The 26,493-nt window shown below is 38.6% G+C and overlaps 6 protein-coding genes across 7 annotated transcripts in view; 3 read left to right on the top strand and 3 right to left on the bottom strand.

The window, feature by feature from the left end:
• Positions 1-62: 62 nt before the first annotated feature.
• LOC111340858 (putative RNA-binding protein EIF1AD) lies at positions 63-4,392 on the bottom strand. The gene is made up of 5 exons (XM_022947776.2): positions 4,092-4,392; positions 2,662-2,770; positions 1,793-1,901; positions 1,189-1,251; positions 63-348 (listed from the first exon to the last, which is right to left on the bottom strand). The coding sequence occupies exons 1-5, from the start codon at positions 4,176-4,178 to the stop codon at positions 183-185; spliced, it is 534 nt and encodes a 177-aa protein (XP_022803511.2). The 5' UTR covers positions 4,179-4,392; the 3' UTR covers positions 63-182.
• Positions 4,393-6,129: 1,737 nt separating this feature from the next.
• Positions 6,130-8,501, top strand: LOC111340839 (octopamine receptor beta-2R). The gene has a single exon (XM_022947752.2). It carries the CDS (start codon positions 6,541-6,543, stop codon positions 7,678-7,680), a length of 1,140 nt encoding a protein of 379 aa, XP_022803487.2. The 5' UTR covers positions 6,130-6,540; the 3' UTR covers positions 7,681-8,501.
• Positions 8,502-9,406: 905 nt separating this feature from the next.
• Positions 9,407-13,233, bottom strand: LOC111340842 (large ribosomal subunit protein uL11m). Its single transcript, XM_022947754.2, has 4 exons — positions 12,984-13,233; positions 12,803-12,898; positions 11,069-11,162; positions 9,407-10,709 (listed from the first exon to the last, which is right to left on the bottom strand). The coding sequence occupies exons 1-4, from the start codon at positions 13,095-13,097 to the stop codon at positions 10,537-10,539; spliced, it is 477 nt and encodes a 158-aa protein (XP_022803489.2). The 5' UTR covers positions 13,098-13,233; the 3' UTR covers positions 9,407-10,536.
• A 157-nt stretch (positions 13,234-13,390) lies between these two features.
• On the top strand, positions 13,391-15,999 carry LOC111340838 (uncharacterized). The gene has a single exon (XM_022947751.2). It carries the CDS (start codon positions 13,838-13,840, stop codon positions 15,011-15,013), a length of 1,176 nt encoding a protein of 391 aa, XP_022803486.2. The 5' UTR covers positions 13,391-13,837; the 3' UTR covers positions 15,014-15,999.
• On the bottom strand, positions 15,442-17,894 carry LOC111340841 (zinc phosphodiesterase ELAC protein 1). The gene is made up of 3 exons (XM_022947753.2): positions 17,462-17,894; positions 16,694-17,191; positions 15,442-16,213 (listed from the first exon to the last, which is right to left on the bottom strand). The coding sequence occupies exons 1-3, from the start codon at positions 17,832-17,834 to the stop codon at positions 15,993-15,995; spliced, it is 1,092 nt and encodes a 363-aa protein (XP_022803488.2). The 5' UTR covers positions 17,835-17,894; the 3' UTR covers positions 15,442-15,992.
• A 45-nt stretch (positions 17,895-17,939) lies between these two features.
• The window catches only part of LOC111340855 (splicing factor 3B subunit 2), a 14,803-nt gene continuing 6,249 nt past the window's right edge, over positions 17,940-26,493 (top strand). Inside the window, exons 1-11 of one of the 2 annotated variants that reach the window (XM_022947771.2) lie at positions 17,940-18,056; positions 18,243-18,289; positions 19,705-19,753; positions 19,845-20,758; positions 22,651-22,704; positions 23,068-23,196; positions 24,383-24,442; positions 24,521-24,604; positions 25,401-25,484; positions 25,641-25,715; positions 26,403-26,462. In XM_022947771.2, the coding sequence (XP_022803506.2) occupies positions 17,966-18,056; positions 18,243-18,289; positions 19,705-19,753; positions 19,845-20,758; positions 22,651-22,704; positions 23,068-23,196; positions 24,383-24,442; positions 24,521-24,604; positions 25,401-25,484; positions 25,641-25,715; positions 26,403-26,462 (1,647 nt within the window). In that variant the 5' untranslated portion in view covers positions 17,940-17,965. Of the gene's footprint in view, positions 18,057-18,242; positions 18,290-19,704; positions 19,754-19,841; positions 20,759-22,650; positions 22,705-23,067; positions 23,197-24,382; positions 24,443-24,520; positions 24,605-25,400; positions 25,485-25,640; positions 25,716-26,402; positions 26,463-26,493 lie in introns of both variants that reach the window. The other variant, XM_022947770.2, reaches the window with a different exon arrangement.

Here is a 26,493-nt window from a genome sequence, read left to right as displayed (position 1 = left end):
TGAGTCATTTGATTTTTTTTCACCATGAAATTGTTGAATTCACTGTTTTGTTTACATCTCTGTGTGAATGTTCCTTAACTTCCATAATTTGTTTCTAACAATGTTGTTTCATAAATAGTTCACAACAGACCAGTCTCTCTAAGAAAATGGAGAAATGCACTTTACAAGACTGGTCATGGATGTCACTCTTCATTGTCACTATTATCACTTGAGTGTGATTCAACATAGTATGTTGTTTTCTGATGATTGGGATTAACAAACAGATCATCATCATCTTCATCATCATAGTCCTCATCTCTGTCCTCTTCATCCTCACTAACACCATTAATATTCTTTTCACAGACATTGCTATAAACATAACACAAGAAAAAGGTGTATTAACTGTGACGAAACAGTATAAACTGTAGACATTTTTTATACTTAAAAGCAGAATGGTAAGTTATGGCTCATGGCTATATCTTAATGAGCTTCACCATTTAATTTCAGATATTAGTTTAACATAACAGTGCTCTTGGCATTCACTAATTAACAAGGTTGGAAGTGATTAGCGAGAACAATTCTCCTTTCAGCAGCCAAAGAAACAAAATTGCACATCAAGAGTTTAATTTCCCACCAGATTATGTCGTAAATAAACTTAAATGTTTGGTTACTGTTTGGTGCATACTAATTTCAAACAACTATTCAACTCTGTATCAGCAAAAGTGGTGGAAAATCACCTCCATATCATGAATAATTGTTCATTATAAGCTGAGCCCTACTTGTCTCCTGGTTATAGATAATTGATCACGGAAAAACTGGCCAGTCTACAGATGTAACATACATCAAACAAACAAGGCTTGACTCTCATAAAAACTTTGACTCAAGGTTGTCAAAACATTACTCACGGCCACCCACAACTTGAAAGTCCCCTTCAGAACTACCTTCACCTTTATAATTACTATGCACATTTGATTTGTCTTGTAAGTTTTGTCTATTTACTGTCTTATGAATCCTGTTACAACTGTAAGGCAAATTGATGAAAAGTATCACAATATTCCATCTTCATACTTTGGTCCTTGTGGTACAAACAGTCAGACACCACAACCAACAAATTAAGTTTACACTGAATATGTTTTTCTCTTTACACCAACACTCTGGACAAAAGGAATAGAGTCATGAATTATGTTTAAGGCATTAAAAGATCTATACCTGTTTATTTGCTTGTCATCTGCTTTTTCATCAGTTGAAGCTTTGTCTGCAAACGCTAAAGGCCTTGAAGTTAAAGTCAAATGTAAATATGGTAAATAAAATTTCAACTCTGCTCACAAAAACATGTTGTTTTGTGTATTCAAGTCATCCTTCTAAAGCATGAAACCCTATGCGCCAATATTGAATAATAGTGTTAACCCTATGAATCCCAAGTGACCAGAAAGAAAGAAATTTCAAATAGAAAGGTGATGAGAAGGTAGTAAAATATCAACAAGAAGATAGCTATTGCCATAATCTCAAAGCTAGAATTATACAAAGTGTAGAGCGATCAATGAGGTAAATTTATCTTTTAACACCTAGTTAAAAGTGAATAAAGGCCGATAGTTTCGAAAGAAATTGTTTGGGGCTGCGTCGGTGGGAGTAACGAAATAATTTGGATTATATCAACAAAGTTGAAATGGTAAATTGGCCACCGTAATGATTACAAAAGCTGACGTTTCGAACGTTAGCCCTTCGTCGGAGCAAATTAAATAATTAAAAGTGAAACGGTTGAATCCCACATAATCATGACATGACAGAATAAAATACAAAAAACATAACTTACCACAATCCTTCATTTTTCAGATATTTAATTTGCTTGCCATACAGAATGTGAACGATCTCGGCACACACTTTGTTCCCCTCTTCTATGGGGTCCACAATAACAAAATCTCCTAGGAAAATTGAGAACAATATTTCAAAAACTTGCACTAAAACCCTAGCATCTGATGAAACAAGTGGCAAAATGATGGTGACAATGATAATGTACATTGCTCAATCCAAGCTGCTACTGCAGACTGTTAGGAAAAATGAGCTAACTGTGCTGTCATTTCCACAAAAACAATATGTATCTAACTATTCCATTTCCCTTCCCATTTTTAAAGATGTTCTTCTTTCTTACAAAGCTTATCTTGGTCTATTCAGGTAAAAAGGATGAAGATCACTCATTTGGTGTTAGAGAGAGGAAAAAGAAGTGTTTTTTTCATGTGACAGATATTAGTCAAACTTTGAGAAATTAAGCTATCATATGCCTATGAACATATTATCTCAACTTGTTTTTAAATTGTAATTTTAAAGAATAACAGGCAAATTCATATTTTTTAAGGGTAGCAAGGATGGTGCAGTGGTGACAGCTAAAGCACCACTAAAATTTAATTCATTCATTTATCTTAATTCATTAATTAATCAAAATGAGAACTGCATATATACCTAAATCAAGCCATGAAAAACCTATGATGTGATTTAACCTTTTCTATCCCAGAAGTGACTAACAAAGAATATATCCTTCCAATATCAGTACACTTTTAAGCAGAAAGCTAATAAGACAGAACAATGTAAATAAGAGGATAAAGTTCGATTCAATGCCATATTCTCAAAGTTAAAGTTATCGGAAATCATACAGACAATGTGAAGAATCAATATTGACATCCATACCTCTCTTAATCCATACACTCTTTCTGAATTTTGATGGCATACTGACAAGAAATTTTTTGCCATCAGGAGTTTCCACTTCATGAAGGTTGTTTCCACGTCCGCCTAAAATCTGTCCCAGAGGAAATAGTATCAATTTATTAGTTTAACCTGTAACAAATTTCATCTTCAGAAGTATGTTCTTCTGATATCTGGTTGGGTATCTCTGTGCTAAAAAGAATTCAAAAGCACAGTGAAAGGTTATAAAGAATGTGTCTGGATGTGGATAGAGGCATATTTTCCCTTGTTTTGCAGTTTATACTAACCACATGAAACAAACCAGAATAGCTCTTTTCACAGCAGATATACTTGGCACGTACCAAATCCTACTAAGACCCTGAAAACAGCTTAACCTTATCCTCAACCCCCCCTCCCCCTATCATCTCAATTCACTTTCCACTAAGGGAGGAGGAAAAAGCACATAAAACTTCTTAACCCCCCCCTCCCCAACCACCTCTCTTCCCTATCAAAATTAATTGCTTTAAACTTGTTTATAGGAAATTCCATTTCTTTCTATTGCACTATTGAAGACCACCTTTCAACAGTGTCATTACTTCCCTCTGGACCTTTGGATGGATGGATGGCTTAGATGACCACTCCCCATGGGGCTTTAAAGGGCCATTCTTACAACACTGTGCGGGGGACTTTGCCAGAATGCTAGTAACAGTTTACAAGGATTCAAAGGAAGTTGAAGATGCCCCCTCCCCCCAGGCAACTCCCAGTAAACAGGCCAGACCACATCACAGTAATCTCGTGATGTGGGCTCTTTAACGTCCCCTGCTGAAATTAACTAACTGATAGATGCAGGAGACGGGCCCTCCAGCTTTACGTCCTACCCGAGAAGACGAAGCAATGTGGGTGAAGCGTCTTGCTTAAGGGCACAACGTCAAGCCCCAGCCAGGACTTGAACCCCGGGCCATCTGACCCAGAGTCCAGTGCACTGACCACTGGACTACTCACGCCTCTTCAGTTCAAAATTTGTTGCATCCCTTCGATTCAAAATTTGTTTCATCTTCATTAAGCAAATATTCTGACAGGCTCTGTGCCAAATAAAAGGGTGCCTTGTCATTGAGTAGGGACAGAAAGGGGGGTGTTCAAATAAAATATGGAATGTCTAAAATTTTACACTCTTCCGGTTCCACTCGCTCCCACTGGGGAAAAATTATTTTGACTTACTTAGGTCTGACATTTCTTCTTTGACCGTTTCTTAGAATTAGATTTGTGAGATATAAGAGAGGTTTTTCCTAGTCACCAACTGACTTACAATCACCTCTGGAATGAACTATGCCTTACATTTTTTAATTAAATTTTGATCTCTTTGCGGAGCAAAGGAGTAACAAAAAATATTTATTCTATAAAGAATTAAGACTCACTCGTCCCATACGATCTCCTACCTTAACAATCTGTTGATTTGGGTCTGGAACAACGTAATCGTCCAGTACTTCTTTCGCAACATGCTTTCTCTTAGTCGCTTTCGACATGATTTAACAAAGATCGCGTACGACAAAGCGTGTTTGCGATCCGCTACTCGAATGGGCTTCTATGCCCAATACTCAAGACCTCTGCATAATCAAAGAGCCACGGTCATCATTTTCTATCTTACAACAAGTAAATCTGAAATATTCTGTAAAAAATATTCAATGCACATGCATCCACGTTTGGAAGCCATTTTGTTCTTGCTAGTTCTCATGACTCACTCGGTCAAAGTAAGGGGGATTCGTTCTGCACAGACCAGGGGCCCGTTTCTCGAAAGTCCCGGTAACTTAACGGACCCGTAAGACGGTTCTGTTTTCATTCAGGATGGGAATTTCAAAAGTTTTGAAAACAACAAAATGAAACCATCAACTAAAGAAACACAATGGAGTGGTTTGGGGGCCAGAACCTGCTTTTATATCCTTTGAATTTTTATATTAAAACATGGCCTCGGGTCCGCTAAGTTACCGGGACTTTCGAGAAACGGGTCCCAGGCCTGGGTTCAGCAGGTGTCGACTAGGTGTCGGACTAGGAATCCGACCATCGCTCGTTACCCGATACACTACGGAAACGCGACGAAGACTTGAACTTCAACTAACCTTTTAAGGCTTTATCAATTGAAATTGCCGAGAATGATGCAAAATGTGAGCCCATGACCAAATTGACTGTTTTAAGAAAAAAAAGGCAGAATAAAAGCTGGATGAGGTTTACCACCCGCATGGATCTAAGGTCGAAAAAGATGTTAGATGGCTGGGGACGAGGAATGGTTTCTAATTGAGGTTAATAATCAAAGTCTGGCGACGGCGAATAATGTCTAATGACAACAAATGATGTCTTATGATAGAGATTGATGTCTAATGACAGAGAATGATGCGCAATGAATGTGAATCATCATCATCATCATCATTTTTAGCTATAACGTAAAAATAAAGCTACAGTATAAGGCGGGAAAACCTCAAGAAACCACCGGGCCTATGAGAGAGACCATTTCACTTACAACAATGTATTTTAAATAGATTAGTGCTATGGATGTGCGGCTTGGCCATTTCAGTGATTATGTAAATAAAAACTCTCGCATTTCCGTCTTGAAGCCAAGAAGACTTGATGAACGAGCGACTGATCCGGCTGATACAAGTAGAGAGTTCAAAATTTTTAAGACCTCTTCTCTACATGTAGTGTCAAATGACTGAAAGTAACGCCTATGAATCTATCGTATCGTTTCAGGTGAAGACACAAATAAAGTTAGCGCGGCACTTAGAATTCTAGGTTCCACGATTCCATCGTTGGTACTCTCGGTTGGGGATAAATAACCAAAGGGAAAGGGGAGGGGAATAACACACCTTCACTTTTATGAAGGTGTTCGAAGAATAATACGAGGGTGCGACCTTAACAGTCGACATAACAAGAGGAGATATTTATGGTTTCGTGGTCAGCTCCTCTGTTGCTCGGGGAGTGGATATTCAAATTGAAACCAGTAAAGGAACATTCTTAAAACATCTCAGTTAACGGTTGGAGTTTTTCAAACCTAAATCAAGACTTTTAGCCTGGTGACTAGTTTCATTCTCCATTGTATTCGTGTCGAACTTAAGAGATTGATCGATATATCAGTTCTTTTATTTTTCTGATAACGTATTAACTTTCTTGCGTTTTCAATATCCTTTTGCTAGATATTCGAACAGTTACTTGGAAATTGAAAGATAAAAGGTGAGTTCTTTTTAGCAAGCATTCTTCTATTTTGTCAAGGGAGAATAATTCCGATCGTTTCTGTGTGTGTGTGTGTTTTTTTCTTTTTTTTTTTTTTTTTAACAGGGGTGATTCTCAACTTAGTTCGACGCATTCGAAGATAATTTTCGCTTCACTTTGGACACTGACAATTTTAATTTTGGCTTTCTTTTTCAGACGCAAAGAGGGCAATTCATTACCATAATTGCCCACCAGTTTCACACCTTTAAAGAATTGTTTTCCGTGAAAGTGTCTCTATCCAATCATAAAATGTATATCAGCAAACACCATTTTTCTCACAATTGCTGAGAAACGTTTACCTAATGAGATTCACATGGTAATCTAAACAGAACCAAGGGTTTGACCCTTGTTCCGGTTTCTGTTGCGACACGTTATTTCGAATTGAGTTTCATTCAAATCGGAGAACCAATATCACTCCGACCAGTAGTTTCCAGTCTGATGCAAAGGCGGACGAGTGCCAGACATTCAAGGCGATTTTGGACACCTGAGCGAAAGATACGTTTACAGCTGATAATACTAACACTTGGCGAGCCACTTGACGCTGCAGACACTTCGTATTACACTTTAAATAGCATAATGCGACCCACTTGCAGCCAAAATTAACAGATTGACTTTGAAGGATATTTCATGGCAGCTTCACTGATTTCTACGAATACGTCAAGTAAAGAAAACTCGGCAACTGCGTCGATAGGTTCCTACAGTGTCCTCCTTGCCTCATGCGTGGAAATCTTGTTATGTTTATTCGGAACAATCGGGAACTCTCTCACTATCACTGTGATTTGCAAGAGCAAATCACTTCAGGTTGTTTCAAACTTCCTTCTAGCATCCCTCGCCTTCGCCGATCTGCTAGTAAGCGCTGTTCTCGTACCCATGCGTGCATCACAGCATATGGCCATGTATCGCGGAACAACAGTGCCGACGATGGTGATTGAAATCGCTGGATTTGTTGGTCGTGTGAACATTATTGCGTCAATATCGAGTCTAGCTGCGATGAGTATCGACCGATACATCGCCTTGTCGCACCCGATATTTTATCTTTCGTCGGTGAAGTTTGCAAAAGGCAAAGTTTCATTAGCGATTGCACTGATATGGACAGTGGCATTGATTGCGACGTTCCTACCCAAATTCCCAGGCGTCACTGACATACCGTTCCTTGCGTTCTTCGTTGGGTTTGTGCTTCTAGTTACTTTAGTCATCGCGGTAACCTACTATAAGATTTTCAAGATTGTCAGCAAGTCTATCATAGAACATCGCGCCAACAGGCATTTCGCGGGTAAAGTTGTCCGTCTTTCGTTTCTAGCAGGGCTTGAACCTAAACTTTGTCGCCACGTCGATAAACGACAGAAAGACAAGGATGCTCTTATTCAGAAAGGGGAGCGCAAAGCTGCAGGAACGATTGCTTTTGTGATTGGGGCGTTTATAATTTTGGTGTACCCTCGTATCATTCTCATCTTCTATCACTTTGCCACCCCTGAAACAACTAAGAGCCGAGAAGCCCGTTTTTGGATTCGAATTTTATTGTACAGTAACTCTGTAGTGAATCCTCCGTTATATGCGTGGAGACACAACGAATTTAAGAGAAAATTCAAGAAGTTCTTCTTCAAGTGCTGGCGCTGTTGTCTCTGTCAAAAGTGGAAATTATTAATAATATCCTCGTCAAATAAGACGTCTTCAATGCCTTCTCTTCCACGAAATGAGGAACAAGCCGGAAATGGAGAAAACGGACAAAATAGTATTTCAGTGGAGGAGGTGAATCACAAATTGTAGTAGATTCCATGAAAGCTGTATCAACGGTCACAAAAAGTGTTCGAAAGTGTTTTTTTTGTTTGTAAGATAATGGCAACTTTCAAAACCCTCACCACAAAGGGTTAATCAACCATTTTTAATTTTCCGGCTGTGCAAACAAGAATTCAAATCGTCATGTTGGTAGGATATTTTGCATTCAGGATACTTCACTTTGTCATGTATATTGTTTCAAAGAAAACCGCATCTTCAAGTTTAAATATCCTGTTTCTAACGCAAACACAAGCGCATAATTAACAACTTAGAAATTCACTGTCGATCACATTAACGTTTTCCAGTACTAAGTGGTTCGGTCTTCTCACAATTGGTTTTATTCTAAAACTCCTTTGTTTATTGTACTGTTGTTGGCAAATAGCTGCAAATTTTGTCAATGGAGACACCTGAAATTCATACTCAAGATCATTCAGTAGTGCAATTTTTTTTTTTCGCGGCAGTGCAAGAATGTTATATCCCTAGTACAAGTGTGGAACTAACTAGAAAGGAAGTTTGAAGAAAGGCTAAGGGAGAAAAAAAGAAAAAGAGGGCGCCGGAAAAGAGATATTTATTGAAGAATGCACAGCAACACAAAACAAACCAGAATGTAGCTTACTACGCCAGAAGATATTTGTATAAGAAATGTTACCAAAAAAATGTCTTTACTCATCCGTGAGACGAGTAGTCTGGTGTAGGCAATATTATTGAGTTCTGTTTAATGGGCTTTTGATGAAAATTTCGGCCGGTTTTCTGGCTTTGGGTTAATTTGTTTTAAGTCTTGAATAAAAAATTGATACTTTTGAGGTCACAAACGCGGAATTTTTTACTGCGTCAAAAGACAGAATCCAATCAGCTAGTAAAAACTCTCATTAACCAAGCGTGCTCTGGACCGTATTGGGGAAATAACTGAAATGACCGGACTTCGGGCCGATATCCTCGCAGCACGGTCCTTTCACACGGTTTATAAACCACTTTCATAAATGGCTGCCGGATTAATATTCTTTTGGTTACAATGGATATATGAAAGTTCGTATATTTTGAACTGTGGTATTGATACGAATGATGCACCAATTGAGCTAACAAGCCGGGTTTATTACGAATCAACTTAACGGCCTGCTCCCAGTTGGCTTGTTAGCTCAATTGGTAGAGCGCTGCACTAGTATCGCAGAGGTCAGTGGTTCGAATCCCGTACAGGCCTGATTTTTTTCAGGTCTGATTTTCGCTATTGCATAAATAGCGCTCTCTACTGCGAGGATCGAGCATCATACGTAATATTCTTTTGTTTAAATTTAAATTAGCCCTTCTGGCCTCGCTTGAGATAATGTATTCTTTTGAATTTTGTACTGGAGAACGAGGCCAGAAGGGCTAATTTAAATTTAAACAAAAGAATATTAATCCGGCAGTCATTTATGAAAGTGGTCTACAACAGATTTCCTTCTGACAAATGCGATTGCGGTGACGAGGGAAGAAACAAAAATACCACCTTGATTTCATAGGAAAACTCCTTACCTGACGAGGGAATTCTGCGAAAACCGATATCGCACGAATCACGAAGCGATGATTGCAATATCACATTTAAAGTGCAATTTGACGCAGAATTTACGAGAATAGCATAGCTGACTAAAAATAAGGATAAAATAAAAACTAAACTGAATGCGAAACAATATCACTTAGCCTTGTTTTCTACTCGCAATTCCACGCTGAATACCTCGCTTCGTTAACCAATCAGAATGCGAGATTTTATTCAATTATGCGATTCTATTAAATAACCAAGGTCCATCTAGAGTAGTGAAGTTCAAATCAATGAGACAACTCATCCCATTCTGACATCCTCTTTAGGAGAACCTACTTTGCATCAAACCAAAGCCTTTCTACAAATAATTTATCATTTTGGAACAATAATGCGTATTTCTTATCAACCTCATACCCAGGCTCTCTCTCTCTCTCACATGGGGAATAGTTGAATTCCTAATATGAGTCATAACCTAATGAGTAATAACATTTCATAAAACTGCGGTACACACATATGATTTTCACATATTGAAATTCATTGACTTAGCACTTTGACGGGTTAAACACGAACCAACATAATGAGCAACTCCCGGTTGGCCTGTTAGCTTGGTTGGTAGAGCACTGCACCAGTATCGCAGAGGTCATGGGTTTAAATCCCGTTGGGGTCTGAATTTTTTTCAGGCCTTATTTCCACCACTACATAAGTAGGGTTTACTACTGGGAGGATCTCTTTTATACATATACTTGTGGCTGGTTTACAAAAACTTTTATTACACAATCTGGATGAGCAACTGCATACCAACCCCTCCCCTAACTCACAACAGTCAACCAATAACAATTCAGGATTAATGTTGGGTTAGGGGAGGGAGGGGTAGGGGTGCAGTTGCTCAGATATTGACATCAATCCAACAATTTTAAATCAGAACTGGGATAATGTAGTTATGATACAGAAATTCTTCTGTGTATGTAGACTTTGTGCCATCTCCTTTGCAACTTCCTTAATAGCCCATTCCTGACAGTTAGTAAAAAGGATGAGTAGTAAATGGAAAGAGATGGAAAATGAAAAAATGAAAAGAGGAAGCAGGATAAAGAAAAACAGAGATCATTCTTCCCTACTATTGTTTTCCTTTTCATTTTGCATGGGTACCGCCATGGCAATTTATACAAGCTGAAGAACTGGAAAAGTTAAATTCCAAGAAAAGCCAAGCCTGTCTCTGTAGTAGTTTCTTGTGCAATTTACTTCATATAGTCCACAGGTGCATTTCTCAGCTCGCACAAGATATTTCCCAAACAATTGCAGGACTAGTCACAAGGGTCCTCAATGAAAGGTGCGTGTTACGTATCTGTATCTCTTCCAGGAACCACTTCAATGCCCATACCCCTAGCTGATGCAATGACTGATCTACACACACTTCTCAATGGTACATTCTTCATTGATGAATCCTGTTTTTTGATCTTGGCAATTTCATAAATCTGCTTGAGGGTTACTGCGCCTGTGACCTCGTGGCCTATGAGGAGGGGTTTAACAAAGGACAATCAAAAGATCATTTGGATCATTCTTTGTCACTTCTTTGGTGCAAGTCCAGGGTATCAAATTTTTTAGCTTAGTGTGCCCTTCTTCTTAAAAGGGAACCTCCCCTGTGACACAGATCTGTGATGCATTTTCTAAAATTTTTTGCAGATGACACGAATAGAGCATCAACAAATGGCAGCTGCCAGAAATTTGAAGTGGCTGTAACACCATTTTTTGGAAAACGACAAAAACAAATCGCTGCACTCAGTCCACACTGTCAAGACCTCGAGCCAATATTCTCCCAGTACAGCCCTCGCACTTGGTTAATAAGATATATTTACAGTCAAATCTTACCTGGTTTTTGGGCTCCCTTTTCTACTCCTGCAGCTGCTTTTAGAAAATGAGAGACTGGAGGAGAAGTCATTTCAAAGCTAAATGTGTGATCACCCTACAGTACAAAACACGTGATCAAAAAGTTTTGTAAGTTTGATAGCTTTACTACATATTAAGTTGCTCATGATTACATCAATGTAGTGTGTCCACAAGCTCACAAACCAATGACACACTGATCAATCATTCTGTTAACCAATTAATCATCTGAACAATAAATCACTCAATCAGTCAGCTTAGTTCTAGTTGATCAATCAATAATTCAAATAAGAAATGAAAACATCATAACTGCAGTTAAACATAAAACCTTAACTACAAAACATTTTCAAATACCATAAAATTCCGGTTATAAGCCCCCCCCCCTGCTAATAAACCCCCACTGGTTATAGGCCAATCTACTTGGAAACAAAAATATTCATCAGGTTATAGGCCCCCCTGGATATTAGCCCTCTCTAGTTTTCCTCGTTTTCTTCAACTATGATGTCATATTAACTGATAATTAAGTGCAGGAAGCCTCACCGCCATGAACTAGACATTGAAATTTTTAACAATGACGACAAAGATGCACTCTAAAGCCAGCTTAAGTAGCTCTTGATTGTTAAACAAATTCTCTTTGTCAGCACCTAGGGATATATATAGAGAACAGCATGGAGAATGCACGCTCTGATGTTAAGGCCTCAAGTGTCCCTTGCAGTGTGAATTTGAGCTGATTCTCGGATGAAGAAAAAAAACTTACAGGCAACTCAAAGAAACGTCGAAACATTGGAATAGTAACTTCTTTTCTGAATCAAGAAGGCTGGGTAAATTTAAGAAGAAAAATCCTCAATCAAGGATTTGTGTCCAATTTAAACTACTTGACTTTAGAATAAGACAGCAGTCTGTCACAGATTTTAACAACACTAAGCCTAGGTTTACACTAGAGGAGAGTTCCAGATTCGTAAAGGTTTCCGGATTCATCAATTTTGGAGTATTCGGATTCGTAGGCGTTTACACTGAAAGGATATTCGGATTCCTGACCGTTTACACACAATGACAACTCCGGGAACATTCGAAATGGAATGGTTACCAAGCTGAGTGTTGTTTCGTCGTTCGATCAACAAAGTCAAAATATGCCTCCCAAAAAAAGGTTAGAGTAGATCCAGATGTCACTGAGGCAAATTTGAGTTGGACAGATGCCAAACCATCTACGTCGACGGCGATTAAATGTGGCTGACGTTAAACTTCCTTGCAATAATAACTTGCGTTTCGTCAGATATACTGCGGTACACATGATTTTATTTATCGCCTCAACCTGCAACTAGATTAGGCAACTGGAGACCGCCAGCAATGTTAGCACCGGATCCTCCATTTTGGTTTCACCGCAAACTCAAAATATTGCAGGCGGAAATAATATCCGGATTTGAGAAAAAAAGTGGTTACACGACAAAACTTTCCGGATTCAAAAGTTATCGGATTCAAAGTTCCCACTTTAAATTCCGGATTCAAAATCTCCGGAGACACGACCAAATCGGGGAGGTTTTATTTCGGATTCGTCCACTTTCGTGTAAACGGCAAAATCAACCCGGTAACAAAACGTTTCGGATTCATCATGAATCCGGAACAATTTCCTCCAGTGTAAACCTAGTCTAAAGCATTAGCCAGAAGCCAGAAATAGCTGCCAGCGAGAGGTGTAACAGACTGATTAAACTCGATATTTACCTTGTAAGAGATGATCGTAGGAATTGGAATTCCAGTGATAATGTGTTTGGTTCTTTCGTTAAACTCTTTGCAAAACTGCGCTATGTTCACTCCTCGCTGTTAATCCAAACCAGAAACGAAACTCAGCTTTACATGATAACAGTGAAAAAAGGAGAAAATAAAGCAACAGAAGACTATTTACCTGCCCAAGTGAAGGACCTAACGGGGGAGAAGGAGATGCTTTTCCTGCGGCAATATATGTTCGTAGAACCCCACTCAATTGTTTGGCCGCCATTTTGAATGTAGATGCAGACATTCCCAGGTTACTTTGCGCGTGTTAACCTCGGTGATGTGATGTAACCATTAATCTGGGAATCAGGGGCTTCCCCTCTCTCAGTTTCTTCCTTTTTCAAATTTTGATTTTTTTAAATAATTGTTTGACACCCTCCTAAAAAAATCGAGTCTACGGAGGTTAGCTTTCTAAGCCTTGATCAAGCTGGAATGGCAATTTTAAACTAGATACGAGAAGAAATATTTTGTTTTTTTGCTCCAATTGTTGTCTTGAAGAGATACAATTCACTGTCTTTTTGTGGAATCAAAACAGTTGGCCTCGTGACTTCTAACGAGAGGGTTATTCCTTTTCAGTTTCGCTTTCAAGAAGGCGTCATGTTTCGCAATTTTCTTTAAACAAACTTCAAATTATAGAAGCGGTTAAGTGATGTCGAGGGTTTGAAAAAGATTCCCAGAAGATCATCTCAATTCTGGAATTGTGTACCAGAAGTTTGACTGCCTTCAAGGTTTGATAGCGTAATATGCCGGTTTCATAGGAAAACATTTCTGAAATTGAGATTTTTCTAGTAATGCTCTACTCCTAAGGAGAAATTCACTCTTTATCGAATCTCTTTGTTAAGACAAAGTGAAAGATTCTCCTAAAGTAATCCACGTGGGGGTTCCCCTCAAATCCTGTAAATATTTCTTAATCGAGACAAAAAGGAGTTACTTTCGATTCCTAACCACGTCCACATAGAAAGCAAGAGCAAACTCCGGCGACCAGAAATGGAGTTTCAGTGTGATGAAACTGCAAAGAAAAAAATATCTGCCCTTGAGCTTGGAAGTAAACTCGGGATTATTGGAAACCAAACTGATGTTTCACAATTGATCCACAATTCCCTCAGACCACCAGCAGCTGGCGAATCTCTATCAAAGACAGTAAAAGAATGGCAACAAGAACTTCTCGCTTATCTCAAGATTGTATCCCCTACGCCAACAGTGAGCAAATCTAGCTTTCGCGACGCTAGAAAGCTTTTTGGGGAAAACTTAAAAAAAAAAGTGACACTGCGGAAGTCTGGCCACCTTGGGGCTTACGAAGAAATATCTCTCCTTCAGTTCGATCCGAACTTTACCTCTTCTGAGGTTATCTGCCGTCATCCGTCTTGTTCGATCAAGAATTCAGAGGCAGCGAAAATTGGCAGCAAAAGGGATCTTTTCCTTTGTACAACTCATCAGCAAGCGTTGAGGGAAAATATTTCTGACCTCTTAGCAAAGAAGGAAATTGAACTCTCCACCAGTACAAAAAAGCCTGAACACGGTCACTTTGCCGGATACACCTCACTTATCGGTCTGCTGGAGGGAGCCTATCATGATGCGAAGAAATTTCAGACGCTAAGGGGAAAATCTCCGTTGATCCAAGAAGCAATTCTTAATGTTAGAAATTTCTTGATCATAACCAATTGCTTGTTAAACCCCAATGGTGACAACTTGGAAATTGCTCTGCCACCTGTTGTTCAAATCTTGCGTCTCATCCTCCAGAATCCTGATGCAACCAATCAGCTGGGAGTTGGCCTCATCTACATACTCCGCGAGGTCATAGAGATGATCCTTTTCTCTTTTGGTGTGATCTACACTTGGGTGGCACTTGCCCTCAGCAATCCTGGTGCTCAGATTGGGTTTGGAGTGGGGGCAATTTTGGGGGCAAGTGCTTTCTTCCTGGGACCTTGGAGTGGAGCAACTGGTGTGGCCATAGTAGGGACAGCTGGAGGTCTCATTGGCAATGGTGTTCACGGTTTGATTACTGGGGGACAACGACACCAAGAACTACAGCAATTCAGACAGAGATGGATGGAAGCTGGAGGTGATATACCAGGGAGTGGTCAACCAAACAACCAGTATCCAGTGTACTATTTTGAAGGGGATGTTGCTGGTGGACTAGATCTGTTTCCAGCAGAACTTTGAACCAAAATAATTTGTTCAACCCTTTGACTGTCAACATCTGTCTTGAAAGTCTCCTTTTCATATATAAAAGATTTTCTTGTAAATTGATTTTAAAGAGGAGTTAGTGTTATGTCAAAATAATGTCCTCCAGTTGATATTTGTATCAATTCTTATCTCATTTTTCCTGAATAATGTATTTAAATTGGATGGAGAGGATACAAATTCATCTCTTCAAAAGATCAAAGGGTTATTGTAAGTATGCACAAACATCACTAGTCACAAGTTTGTGCCTGTCTTAGGATCAATTAAGTTAAAAAAAATAACTGAAGAATTCAAATAGCAAGAATGAACCCTAACCATCCATTTTAGGAAGTATTGATTGTTGTAGAGAGTAGCCATGAATAGAGCATTTCTAGAAATTTTTAGGAAGCTTGATAATGCTATGTGGGTACTGGAGCAATCTGATGTAAGAAATTGAAACTTTTTAGAAGTTTTCAACTAGGGAATGCCTTAATGATGTAACACTATGAGAACAGTTATTTTGTAGGATTTAAGAACATTTCATATTGATGCCTTATTAATGCACATGAGCAGTCAGTCACCTAACAAAGTTAGCAGGTGTTATCAGCAAGGACTGACTGCTTGGAAAAGCTAAATAGAGTTCTTGTGGTATACTGCTGTATTTTTCTGACAGTCAGAAGTTTCAGTGGAGATTTAAGAGGAAATTTTCACTGTGAGTTCGTATCAGCAGTGGCTGAAATTAATTTTATAGTGGATTATTTAGTTTAGGAGTCAATCCCTTGTAACACCTACCTCAAAAGTATGGTTAAAAAAAATTAATTGGTTTCATAGGGTAATTGTATAATTTAAAGTAATGTTCTTGTTGGCTACATTTTACAGTAACAGTTTCAGACTCACACAGTCTGTCGAAAATGGGCTAGCTGTTTTGCTTAGGAACACTGCATTAGATGCAGAAACGTGTAGAATTAAAGATGCTTTATCATTCACGTTTTTGAGGAATTTGTATGACCATAAAATCATCAGCAACAACAACACTTCCTGGTAGAAATGCCTTCTTGGCTTGCAAAAGAAGTTTTTTTACAGTCACAGCATCATCAGTGCCATTTTCTTCAATGTCACTAACTCTCTTATATCTTTGGCTAAAATGTGTGAGAACCAGTTTTTTGGCTTTGATTTTCCTCGCAAGCTGTCCAGCCATTTCTGTTGGGGAAAAACACAGCACTTAAAGACAAACAGAAAGAGAACCTTACCTATTCCATTCTTTGTCAAGAGCTTGTTATGCATGAGTTCACCTGTATCATATTACTGCTCTGGGATGAATTACTCCATGGAATATGATGCTAATTTGGTTTTTCAAATGTCTTTTTATATGTTTACATTTTTCCTTTCCCCTTCACTTTAGTCAACATAAATTCAGCAAGAGTAATTTTTTCAGGGTAAACTTTTTTCTGAGAGAGGTAACCTTTGAAAGTAAGCATATTTAACATTGGAGGTTCCCTGCAGAGCAAATTTTGGCAACAAGTGCTGAGTATTTTCCTAGTGAAAAAAAAAATGGCTATCATCTTTGATTTTAATGGAAGCAGAAGGATGAAGAGAGAAAGAAATTTGTACCAAAGGGGTGAGTGACAGTGAAAAAATAAGGAGGAGGTGAGGGTGGGGGAGGGAATCAGAAGTAGCTACCTGGTGTTGAATGACCATGATCTATGCACTGAGCCATTAATTCATTCTCAAGAGTAGCTTCATGAACAACAACATCTGCATCAAAAGCAATGTCTGTAATCCTTGAAGAGTCGCATGTATCACCAAGGATAACAACTTTACGACCAGGGCGTGGCAGACCCATTACATCTGTGGGCTGGATCAGACTACCGTCAGGAGCTGTTATTGTTTCACCATTCTTGATTTTTGCATAAAGAGGACCTGGAGGAATGCCCTTACGTTTTAAAATATTAGGGTCTAGTTTTCCAGGAAGCTGTTGCTCTTGAATTACAAAACCAAAACATGTAATACGATGTTTGAGGGGTGCTGCAGACACAGTTAATGTTCCTTCTCGGCAAACTTCCCATACACCACTGTCATTTGCAAGAATAATTCCTCCTTGGGTCTCGTTTGGGTGTAGACTGTCAAATCCAGACAATGAATGTGCCTGTTCCACATCATCTCCTGGCAGAGCAGGACCTGCACAAAATATTTTAAAATAGAGGTCATTCAGTTCAGTAAATAAAAAATTACACTAAAATTAATCACTCTTTTATTTTCTAGGTTTCAAGTTTTTCTGACCCCTTGGGACATGTTATTCTTGCCCTGATAGCCATTGGTGATAAAACTTTGGTCTTGGCTTTGTGATACTCAAATGAAACATGCTGTAATTTTGAGCCACTTTTGGCAAAAATCATTAAAACAAATAATGAACAAATATTCAAAGCGAAAATCATAAAAAAAATCAACCTGAATCAAAACACTGGAGCTCGGTCACTGAGTAGCTAAACCCCAACAATGATTGTGACAATTCCAGTGACAGTCTGATATACTTCCTCAAGCCAACGGGTCCGTAGATTTCGATGGGCTGTTTATTTTCAGCGCAATTTAATCCTATTGTGCAAAGAAGACCAGGTAAACCAAAGAGGTGATCTCCATGAAGATGAGTGATAAAAATCTTGTTAATTCTTCCCGGTTTAAGTGTACTTTTCATTAGTTGAATCTGAGTCCCTTCCCCGCAGTCGAACATCCAACAGCCTGTCTCATGCCGAAGAACGGTGCACGAAGCTCCTCTGTCGGGAGATGGATAACATGACCCTGTGCCGAGGAAATGCAGCTCCATAGAGTTCACCAATATTTTCTTGATACGTTTTATTTCTTAGCCAGGCGTTAGCGTGACATGTTGTCCATTCTCTCACGGTGAAATACCCATGATCCTTTACGAAAACGTCGCGAGGTCGCATCCAATCCAAGATGGACGAAAGGCCTACTTCCGAGGAAATAAAAAAGTTGAAAGTTGTCGAACTTAAGGCTCGCTTGTCATCGCTTGGACTGCACACTTCAGGTAAAGTAGAGGATAATCCATTAAAAATTTTTATTCTTTTATCTTATGTGACTTTTGAGGCTTTTTAGTGAGCATAATCGGTCTGCGTCTTTCCTAGCCTGATCGAATGTTTGATCGTGACCCACGTGCATTTATAACACTAAAATACGATTTAATAGTTTCTTTTTCTTTAAATTTTAATTTCAGGCCTGAAAGCTGAACTAGTGGCAAGACTCCAGAGTTATTTTGAGTCGGTAAGCTTTGACATGCGACTAGCTATTCACAAAAGTTACTTAATATCTAGGTACCGCTTGCAATTAAGTTTTAGGCAATAGGTCATGTTGACAGGAAGTATCATCTTCACTTGAAGCCGAATTCTGTAGATGTAGATTTTATTTCAGCTTAAACGCTCTGGTCTAGGTACCCGTGAGTTAGTCCAGTTTTTCTGCACTTGTATTCGTCTGATTACAGAGTATGTATTTCCTGTCTTCCATGACGGCCTCCCCGTGTCCCTCTCCAATGAACTTGAAGAAATACAAAAGCGGGCTACGCGCATTATTTTTCCTCTTTGCTCATATAATGAGGCCTTGGCTGAATCAGGCCTGACTAAACTTTCAGATCACCGCCAGAAACTAGTTTATAAACTATTTAAGAATGTTTTACAGAATGAACAGAACAAGCTCCATGAACTTCTTCCTACTCGCAACACATGTGCCTTTAACCTAAGAAATATGCAGAAGTTTAAGCCAGTTTTTAAGACGAACAGGTTTTGTAATAGTTTCATTACCTTCAATGCCCTTAAGGCTTGAACGGTTTTATACCACCGTTTTTTTTTTTAGAACATATATTAAGTGTCCTTATTGCTGTTTTAATACAGTTAGTTTATTTAATGTAATTATCAATGTTTGAAACTTGTAAATAATCGTATAATTCAACTTTTGGTTGCAAATCGGTTATTAATAAACTGTCTATCTATCTATTTGTAGTGTTTTGTGATATCTGATAACAGACAGATTGCTACGAAGCACTGTACTTCACGAAGTGCATTAACTGTAGAACCTTGCGAGAAATATTTTTCTCTTGAGGTTCTAGGTGTCTCACTATCTTAAATTTTTGTTGAACTGGTGGTCTGAGCATTTTGTGGTATGCAGTTTTGAGAAACAAGTTTTGTGCACAACTATATTTTTTCAATGATTATCACTGACATTAAAAGTGCAAGGTTTCGTGTTGTTCTTAAATCTTGCACCTGGGATCAAGCAATCAGGAGCTTGGCTTGACTATGCTGTATATCTTATAATGTGGGCAACAATATGTGTGCAAAACAGTGTTTTGTAATAAATAAATGCTCACACTTGTGACTGGATCTTCTGAAGTTGTATTGTTGGAAAATTTTGTTTGATCGTGCAGTGAATCTGTTGTACTGCTGTAGATAAATTTCAATTTATCAAGAAAACAAGTGATTTGTGTGATTTTAAAATCCGACAAACTGCTCTTTGCAGTGTCTGGATATTTTCATGAGGTTTTACAGACACTTGTTTGCCTATGAATAGCATTCTATATTTTGATGAACCATTAAATGAACTGGGTTATTTATACAGGATTTTATGTAGATGATCTGTGCTTTCACTTCTTTTGTAAATAGTTTTGATTGTATTTCGTTTGTTTTTAGCTGCCACCTCCCCAGCCACCTCCAGCTGAAGAAAGCAGTGATCATGAAGGTCTGTTTTGGATAGTTTACTCTTGAAAAGTATTGTCAGCTTAACAAAATTTGTCCAGTCCACACTCACACTTTTGTTGACCTTGCAGCAGAGCCTGAAGTTTCCACTCAAGAAGTGATTCAACCCCAACCTACAGAGACTCACAGTGAAGAAAAAGATGTCAAACATGTGATGTTGCCAATTACAGATACTGACCTGCGAATGTATCCTTCTGATTCTGAACATTATCCAGTAATCATTAAAACAGAAGATGAGCATCGTGTATCTGGATCAGTCGTTCCTTTAGAGGAGAAGGCCCCTTACGATTCTAAAGCAGTTGAAGATGATGGTTTGCCAGTTCCTCACGAACAACAAAGTTACTATGTGGGTGAAACAGTAGAAGAAGCCTTAGATCAACAGAGCACCCCAGACAGAAATATTGTAGGAAATATTCAGGACCAGGATAATTCACATACCCAAGTAGAAGTAACTCATACAACCTTGCTTGAACCAGAAAGTATTCATGAACAAATTCAAGATGACAAAATGCAAGAAGAGGATGAAACACCAGTTGAGCAAATTCAGCGAGAAACCATAGACATTCCAATATCTAGCCAGAATCAAATTGCATCAGAAAATGCTGCGCTTTCAAGAGGATTTGTACAAGAATCTGTACAAGGCAATGCCCAAGAGCAAGATGCTGAGTTTTATACACCAGAGGAGCAAGATATTCCACAGTCGCATCCTGCTACTGATGAGCTCCAGCAAGAATCGTACAAAGATGATGATCTCACAACCTCAGATTCTCATGAACCATGGGTTATGGTAGATTATCCCCCTGGTGAGGAACAGGACAGTTTTGTTAATCATGACCATAATGAACCTCCACAGGCTCAGCAAGAGATCGGGCGTGACAGCTTTGAACCAGAGACAGCAGAAGAAGAAAATGAATACCAGGATTATGCTGGTGATCAGAGGATTGACACGGAGGACCTTGATGATGAACAACCAGAGCAGCGTGTAGAGGTGTGTATGGCAACGTGGTTACCCTGTTTCCGTCGTTTAAGCGGGTTACCACCGCGCCCAACTTATTGATAAACACTCAGCACTACAAACGTCGGATAAGGAAGATTCTGACCACATTCCATTCACTCTCTTGTTTCACCCTCACAACCACTCAGTTAAATCCATCATTCTTAAAAACTTTAAATTACTTCAAAACGATCCAGAGACATGCACTATCTTTTCGCAGCCTCTGCTCATTTCATTCAAATGTGACAAAAACATAGGCAATTTTTTGGTCAGAAGTTCTTTTCAGACTAATGACCAACCAGGCACTTTTAAATGCACTTGTGCACGATGCAAAACATGTCCTTTCATTCACAACACTGATAAAAGATCGGGACCTAAACGATCCATTAAGATCACCGATCACTTTACATGCACCTCCGCCAATGTAATCTATCGCATAACTTGCACTTATTGCAAAAAGATATACATCGGTGAAACAGGCAGAAGACTAGGTGACCTATTCCGAGAACACCTTGGAGACGTGGAAAGGAATGACAAGGACACATCAAAACCAGTCGCTAGACATTTTAATTTACCTAATCATTCTAAGCAACATATGGCAATCTGCGGTCTTTCCTTGCACTTAGGTGGCACGGAAAGCTGTAAAAATCTTGAACAAAAGCTTATCTTTCAAACCGGCAGTCTAAATCCCACAGGGATCAACGAACACTTTTCATTCCACTAATTTATTCATGTTTTTATCATTGCCATGTTCCCACCAATAACGTAGCTCCATTTTCTGCCTTTAAAAGCACACACAACCCACAATTCCTCTATTTGCTCCGACGAAGGGCTAACGCTCGAAACGTCAGCTTTTATAATCATTACGGTGGCCAATTTACCATTTCAACTTTGTTGATATATCCAAATTATTTTGTTACTCCCAGCGACGCAGCCCCAATCAGTTTCTTTCGAAACTATCAGCCTTTATGGCAATGATAGTTAACCCTTTAACATGGAGGCGCGGTGGCCTCATGGTTAGTGCGCTCGACTCCGGATCGAGTGGTCCAGGTTCGAGCCCTGGCCGGGACATTTTGTTGTGTTCTTAAGCAAGACACTTTACTCTCACAGTGCCTCTCTTCACCCGGGTGTATAAATGGGTACAGGCAATTTAATGCTGGGGGTAACCCTGTGATGGACTAGCATCCCATCCAGGGGGGAGTAGAAATACTCCTAGTCGCTTCATGCTACAGAAACTGGAGTTAAGCACTGGCCGAATGGGCCATTAGGCTTGTAAACAGAGTTAACCCTTTAACTCTTAGATGTGATGATTGATTCTCTCCACTAATTGCCAGGCATTTCCTTGTAAATCAGTTGTAGGAATTTGGTGTTAGATCAAGATAACTTCTACCTGATAAGTTCGAATATCCTCGTTACCTGTTTGCTAGATAAGGTGTGGATATTACATGGGGAAGTTACATGCTAATCACTTCTGGGATTTAAAGAGTTAAATGTGGTGAGAACAACTCAATAAATCTGCGGTTAAACTCAACCATTTACTTTATTTTGACTAAGAACAAAACCTCCATGGCGAATACACGGTCTGCACAAGGCAAAAACTCGAACTAAGTAAAAGTACTTGACATTCGATTTCTGTCACTCGTTTCTTAATACAGTACATGTAACACAACGTCACGTTCTCCTGAACAAAAGGGTTTTATAAATGAAGCACCCTTGTACATATAGCTGTGAAAAAAAAAAAAAAAAAACTCATAAAACTAGAGGTTCGTGGTAAATTACTGAATATCAAAAGTGAAGGTGCATTTAGGTGAGTAATGACTCAGAAGTGTCCTGATATTGGTACCTAGGTACTGCTTTCTAATGAGAACCCCATTTCTTCTTGTCAGAGCAAAGATAAGAAAAAGAGGAAAAAGAAGAAGAAGAAAAAGAAGAAGATTGAGGTATGTGCAGAATTTTTTTTTGGCTGCAAACATAAAAAGTGTTTAAGCCATTCATTGCATTGTGTGTCATGTAGACTTTAAAAAGACACCACCAAGGGTGTGATGGTCATTCCTAGTTTGTGGTGCCTCAAAAACAACCTCAAAATCAATAACCTAGAGTTGAGTTTTTGAATAACTTAGAGCTTAAGTGTTAGGCACACCATGGTGTCTTGTTCGAAAGATGAAAGAAAGATGTGGATATTTTCGCAACTGCATCATTTCCAGCTCATTCTGAACTTTAAAGCTATGTCTTGAAAAGTTGTCAACCTTCATCTTGAATTTTTCTGTTTGTTGAGCTGATTCTCAACCTCTTGCTCTATACAGTTTGTCCAGGATGTCCAACATGGCACTGAAGAAGAGAAAGAAAATGTTGAAATTGAGTATATTACTGAGTCCATCAGTCCATTGGATCCTAACTACAGAGCATTTGCCAAGATTTTTGAAGCATTCAAGGTATCTCTTTGTGATAAACTGTTTAATATGGTGTATGGAAATTGACCAGGGGATACAATACCTATGCAGTAACTAGGTTTGAAAACCCAACCTTTCACCTTTCATAGTAGTGTGTGCTTAAGTAAAATACAACATACATACATACATACATACGTTAGTTGACCACTCCTACGGGGGCTTTTCTGGGCCAATTCCCACCCATCCCATCCCAGGGGAGGACATCCGCTACACAGTAATCTCATGCATGGGAAATTAACATCTCCTACCCCTAACCCTGCAGGAGATGGGGCCTACGGTTGATTTGTCCTTATCGGAGAAGACTAGAATATCTATCCATTTTTTTATTATAGAAAGGTAGCAAATTCTCCTCAGTTATTTTAAGACCATGAGTTATCGGTCAGGCTGGGGCTCGAACCCTCGACCTCCCGCACAACACAATCCGGCGCTCTAACTAATTGAGCTAACTGGGAGGCGTAAAGTAAGTAAAAGTGTTGTTGTCAGCACTCCACTAAACCCTTAAACCTGAAGGGGACAAACATCTCTGCTAGTACTAACAACAGTTCTTAAGCATGAACTGGCCATTCCTTGAACTAATTTGTGCCATTCCAGCACCTTAATCCTAAGAGTGGCATGCATCTAATTTCCCTTCCATTCCCACCTCTGAGTCGAGGTTATGAGAATAAAGGAAATTATCACCAACCAAAAAAAAAGCTCTTGACTGTGAAGCAAAATTCTCCTTTTCCAAATATCTAGATAACAGTATGGAGAATTTGTATACTGATGTTAGGGTTGCATGGGTCGACCATTCAACTCACAGGACTTGCCGATAGTTTATTTCTAGCCCGCCATATTATCAATTTTCAAGCAGAAAAGATTAAGAAAGAAACATATGGAAGAGGATATTGTTTGATTCATCTTCACATTTTTTGGACCAAATTTACACAAAATATTTGATAGACACTATGGAGAACTGATAATAAGATCTGAGGAGAAAAGGAGGTAAAAATATGCTGCTTTTTTTCCCCTTCCAAAACAGTTTCATAAGGTTCTAAAAACTCAGCTAAGAATACACATATACCTTAATATCCAGGAAGCCTGCATTGAGATTCTGCTGGCCTTGGTTTATCTGTAAATTGTTTTTCTCAGTTAACCCACACAGTCTAATTTGTTTTGTCCCTTCTTTAAGTTGTCAGATCCTACTGAAAGTGATGCAGCAGAGAAAAAGACTGATGAAAAGGAAGAAACAGTGAGTAAAATTATTGGTCTCCAAAAATTTGAAAACTTGGATGTATCTTTATAGAACGATTTTCTTTGTGTGTTACAGGTAGCGGCAAAAAAGAGTGAAGTGAAAGATCTCACCAAGGATGAGGATGATGATGATGATGACGATGACGATGAAGATGTGATGGTGAGGATAAGTTATGAACAATAACAACTGGTAGTATACATGTAACTTACTGGGCATTTTTTACCACTATTGCTACAATCTGATTGGCTACATTACCTGGTATTTATTCTGTGACATAGTAGTTTTGAACAAAACAAAATGAAATTATGAGCCTGCTTTGTTTTTAAGTTTTGAACTACCAATAGATTTAAGTATACTAAAACCACTAGACTATTTGATTTTAATTTTTCTGCTTTGCAAGCCCTCATTGATTATCATGGGATAGAAAGCTCAAGTTCAGAATTTAATTATAAGTTGATGAGATGTCCATCGTAAAGAGCATTGATTGATATTCACAGCAGAGTAGTGTCTCCCTTGTCAACTTTAGTGTTTGGAGGGTCTGATCTCCATCCATGTTGGTATTTTACAGGGGGTAGGGGGGGGGGAAGTGGTCATGTCGCATTTGTCTTCTAATTGGAATCTCAAATTCACACCTTAAATATAATTGTTTTTAGTTATTTCTTTGGAACCTGAAATAACAAATGTAATACAATGCAAAATGATCCTTGCCCCAGTTGAAGTAAAATGTAGATTAGAGAATCCTAACACAAGGTCACAATAATGAACACATTTTGGTTGGTCTCTGGTTTTGACTGCATGGGATTTTAGTGGTAATTGTTTCATGTGTTCTGGTTAATATTCAGTTAACAGCTATTCATCAAGTGGAGGTGGCTTGTGGTAGATATTTACTGAGATGCAAAAACAGAAAGATGATTTTAACTCATTTGTTCTTGCACATTCTTTTGTTTTGTTGCAGAAAAAGCCTGAAGATGAACAGCCAAAGCTGTCCAAGAAAAAACTTCGAAAGATGAACCGATTGAGTGTAGCTGAATTAAAGCAGGTTTGTTTAGTTCCTACACAATTTTATTGTTTAGGAGTTAAACTGGGTTTGGCCCTATAAGGTGGCCATAAGAAGGGCTGACTTTATTTGAGAGAGATTCTCTAAGCCTCCCTTATACTGATAATTTTTTTTTTTTATGATTTGTTTTATCTTCAGCTTGTCCCCAGACCTGATGTTGTTGAAATGCATGATGTCACTGCACAGGATCCTAAATTTCTTGTCTTCTTGAAGGTAACCAGACATTATTGTGGTTGATATAAATGTAGTAATTTGCAGGGGTTTTTTCTGCTATGTGTACTGCTACATTTTAGCTTGGGCAGGTTGCATTTCAACAATTTTTTTTTGCAATTTGGTTTGTTAACATGACTCAACATCATTGGAACTGCTTCTCTGGTCTGAGAACCTGTATCTTCCCACACATTGCAGTTTGCTTTGCATTCATTGTTGCTCAGTGAAAGCTTTCATCTGTGGGAAAAGCATATTTAGCTGGCATTACTCATTCCTATAAGAACAGAACTTTCAACTGAGCTTGTAGATTACATTGTCGGTACATTATATGTACTCCTATTTTCTACAAATTCACTTGTCAAGTGGTTATTGGACAGTTTTTTTTTATCACAAAGTTCATTAAACCAATCACAAGTTTTAGTGTAGATCAACCAATCACAACCTTTGTTACAGTCACCATAGAAACAGTGTACAGATTCCTATATTGACAGTCCTGTAATGTAAATAAAATTTTCCCTTTCTTTCTTAACTTGGTTATTCATTTTGTTGTGGAAAGTGTAATTTTTTATGATGATTTGAAAGTAAGACCAAATTGAACTCCACTCAGTCCTATTGTCAGCTTATCTGTTCACTTGTTAACTTTTTTCTTTTAGCATTCTTTCTAAATTTCTGTGCTATTTTGGCTTTCAGTCTTGCCGTAACACTGTACCTGTTCCTAGACATTGGTGTTTCAAAAGAAAGTACCTTCAGGTGAGAAATTGATGTTTTGTTTTTAGTGAAT

Source organism: Stylophora pistillata, chromosome 6 (genome assembly GCF_964205215.1).
Source record: "Stylophora pistillata chromosome 6, jaStyPist1.2, whole genome shotgun sequence".
Lineage (NCBI taxonomy): Eukaryota > Metazoa > Cnidaria > Anthozoa > Scleractinia > Pocilloporidae > Stylophora > Stylophora pistillata.
This window is presented reverse-complemented; position numbering and strand designations above follow the sequence as displayed.

Excerpts from the sequence above, each read along its gene's own strand:
- LOC111340858 (XM_022947776.2), bottom strand. The coding sequence starts at position 4,178 with ATGTCGAAAGCGACTAAGAGAAAGCATGTTGCGAAAGAAGTACTGGAC. Across the intron at positions 1,252-1,792 it reads CTGAAAAATGAAGGATTGTG|GCCTTTAGCGTTTGCAGACA; the intron begins GTAAGTTATGTT and ends TTTAACTTCAAG. Across the intron at positions 349-1,188 it reads GATGACAAGCAAATAAACAG|CAATGTCTGTGAAAAGAATA; the intron begins GTATAGATCTTT and ends TTATGTTTATAG.
- LOC111340839 (XM_022947752.2), top strand. The coding sequence starts at position 6,541 with ATGGCAGCTTCACTGATTTCTACGAATACGTCAAGTAAAGAAAACTCG.
- LOC111340842 (XM_022947754.2), bottom strand. The coding sequence starts at position 13,097 with ATGTCTGCATCTACATTCAAAATGGCGGCCAAACAATTGAGTGGGGTT. Across the intron at positions 11,163-12,802 it reads CTACGATCATCTCTTACAAG|GGTGATCACACATTTAGCTT; the intron begins GTAAATATCGAG and ends TTTGTACTGTAG. Across the intron at positions 10,710-11,068 it reads AAAGGGAGCCCAAAAACCAG|GCCACGAGGTCACAGGCGCA; the intron begins GTAAGATTTGAC and ends CCCTCCTCATAG.
- LOC111340838 (XM_022947751.2), top strand. The coding sequence starts at position 13,838 with ATGGAGTTTCAGTGTGATGAAACTGCAAAGAAAAAAATATCTGCCCTT.
- LOC111340841 (XM_022947753.2), bottom strand. The coding sequence starts at position 17,834 with ATGGAGCTGCATTTCCTCGGCACAGGGTCATGTTATCCATCTCCCGAC. Across the intron at positions 17,192-17,461 it reads GCTCCAGTGTTTTGATTCAG|GTCCTGCTCTGCCAGGAGAT; the intron begins GTTGATTTTTTT and ends TATTTTGTGCAG. Across the intron at positions 16,214-16,693 it reads TCATGGTCATTCAACACCAG|AAATGGCTGGACAGCTTGCG; the intron begins GTAGCTACTTCT and ends TTTCCCCAACAG.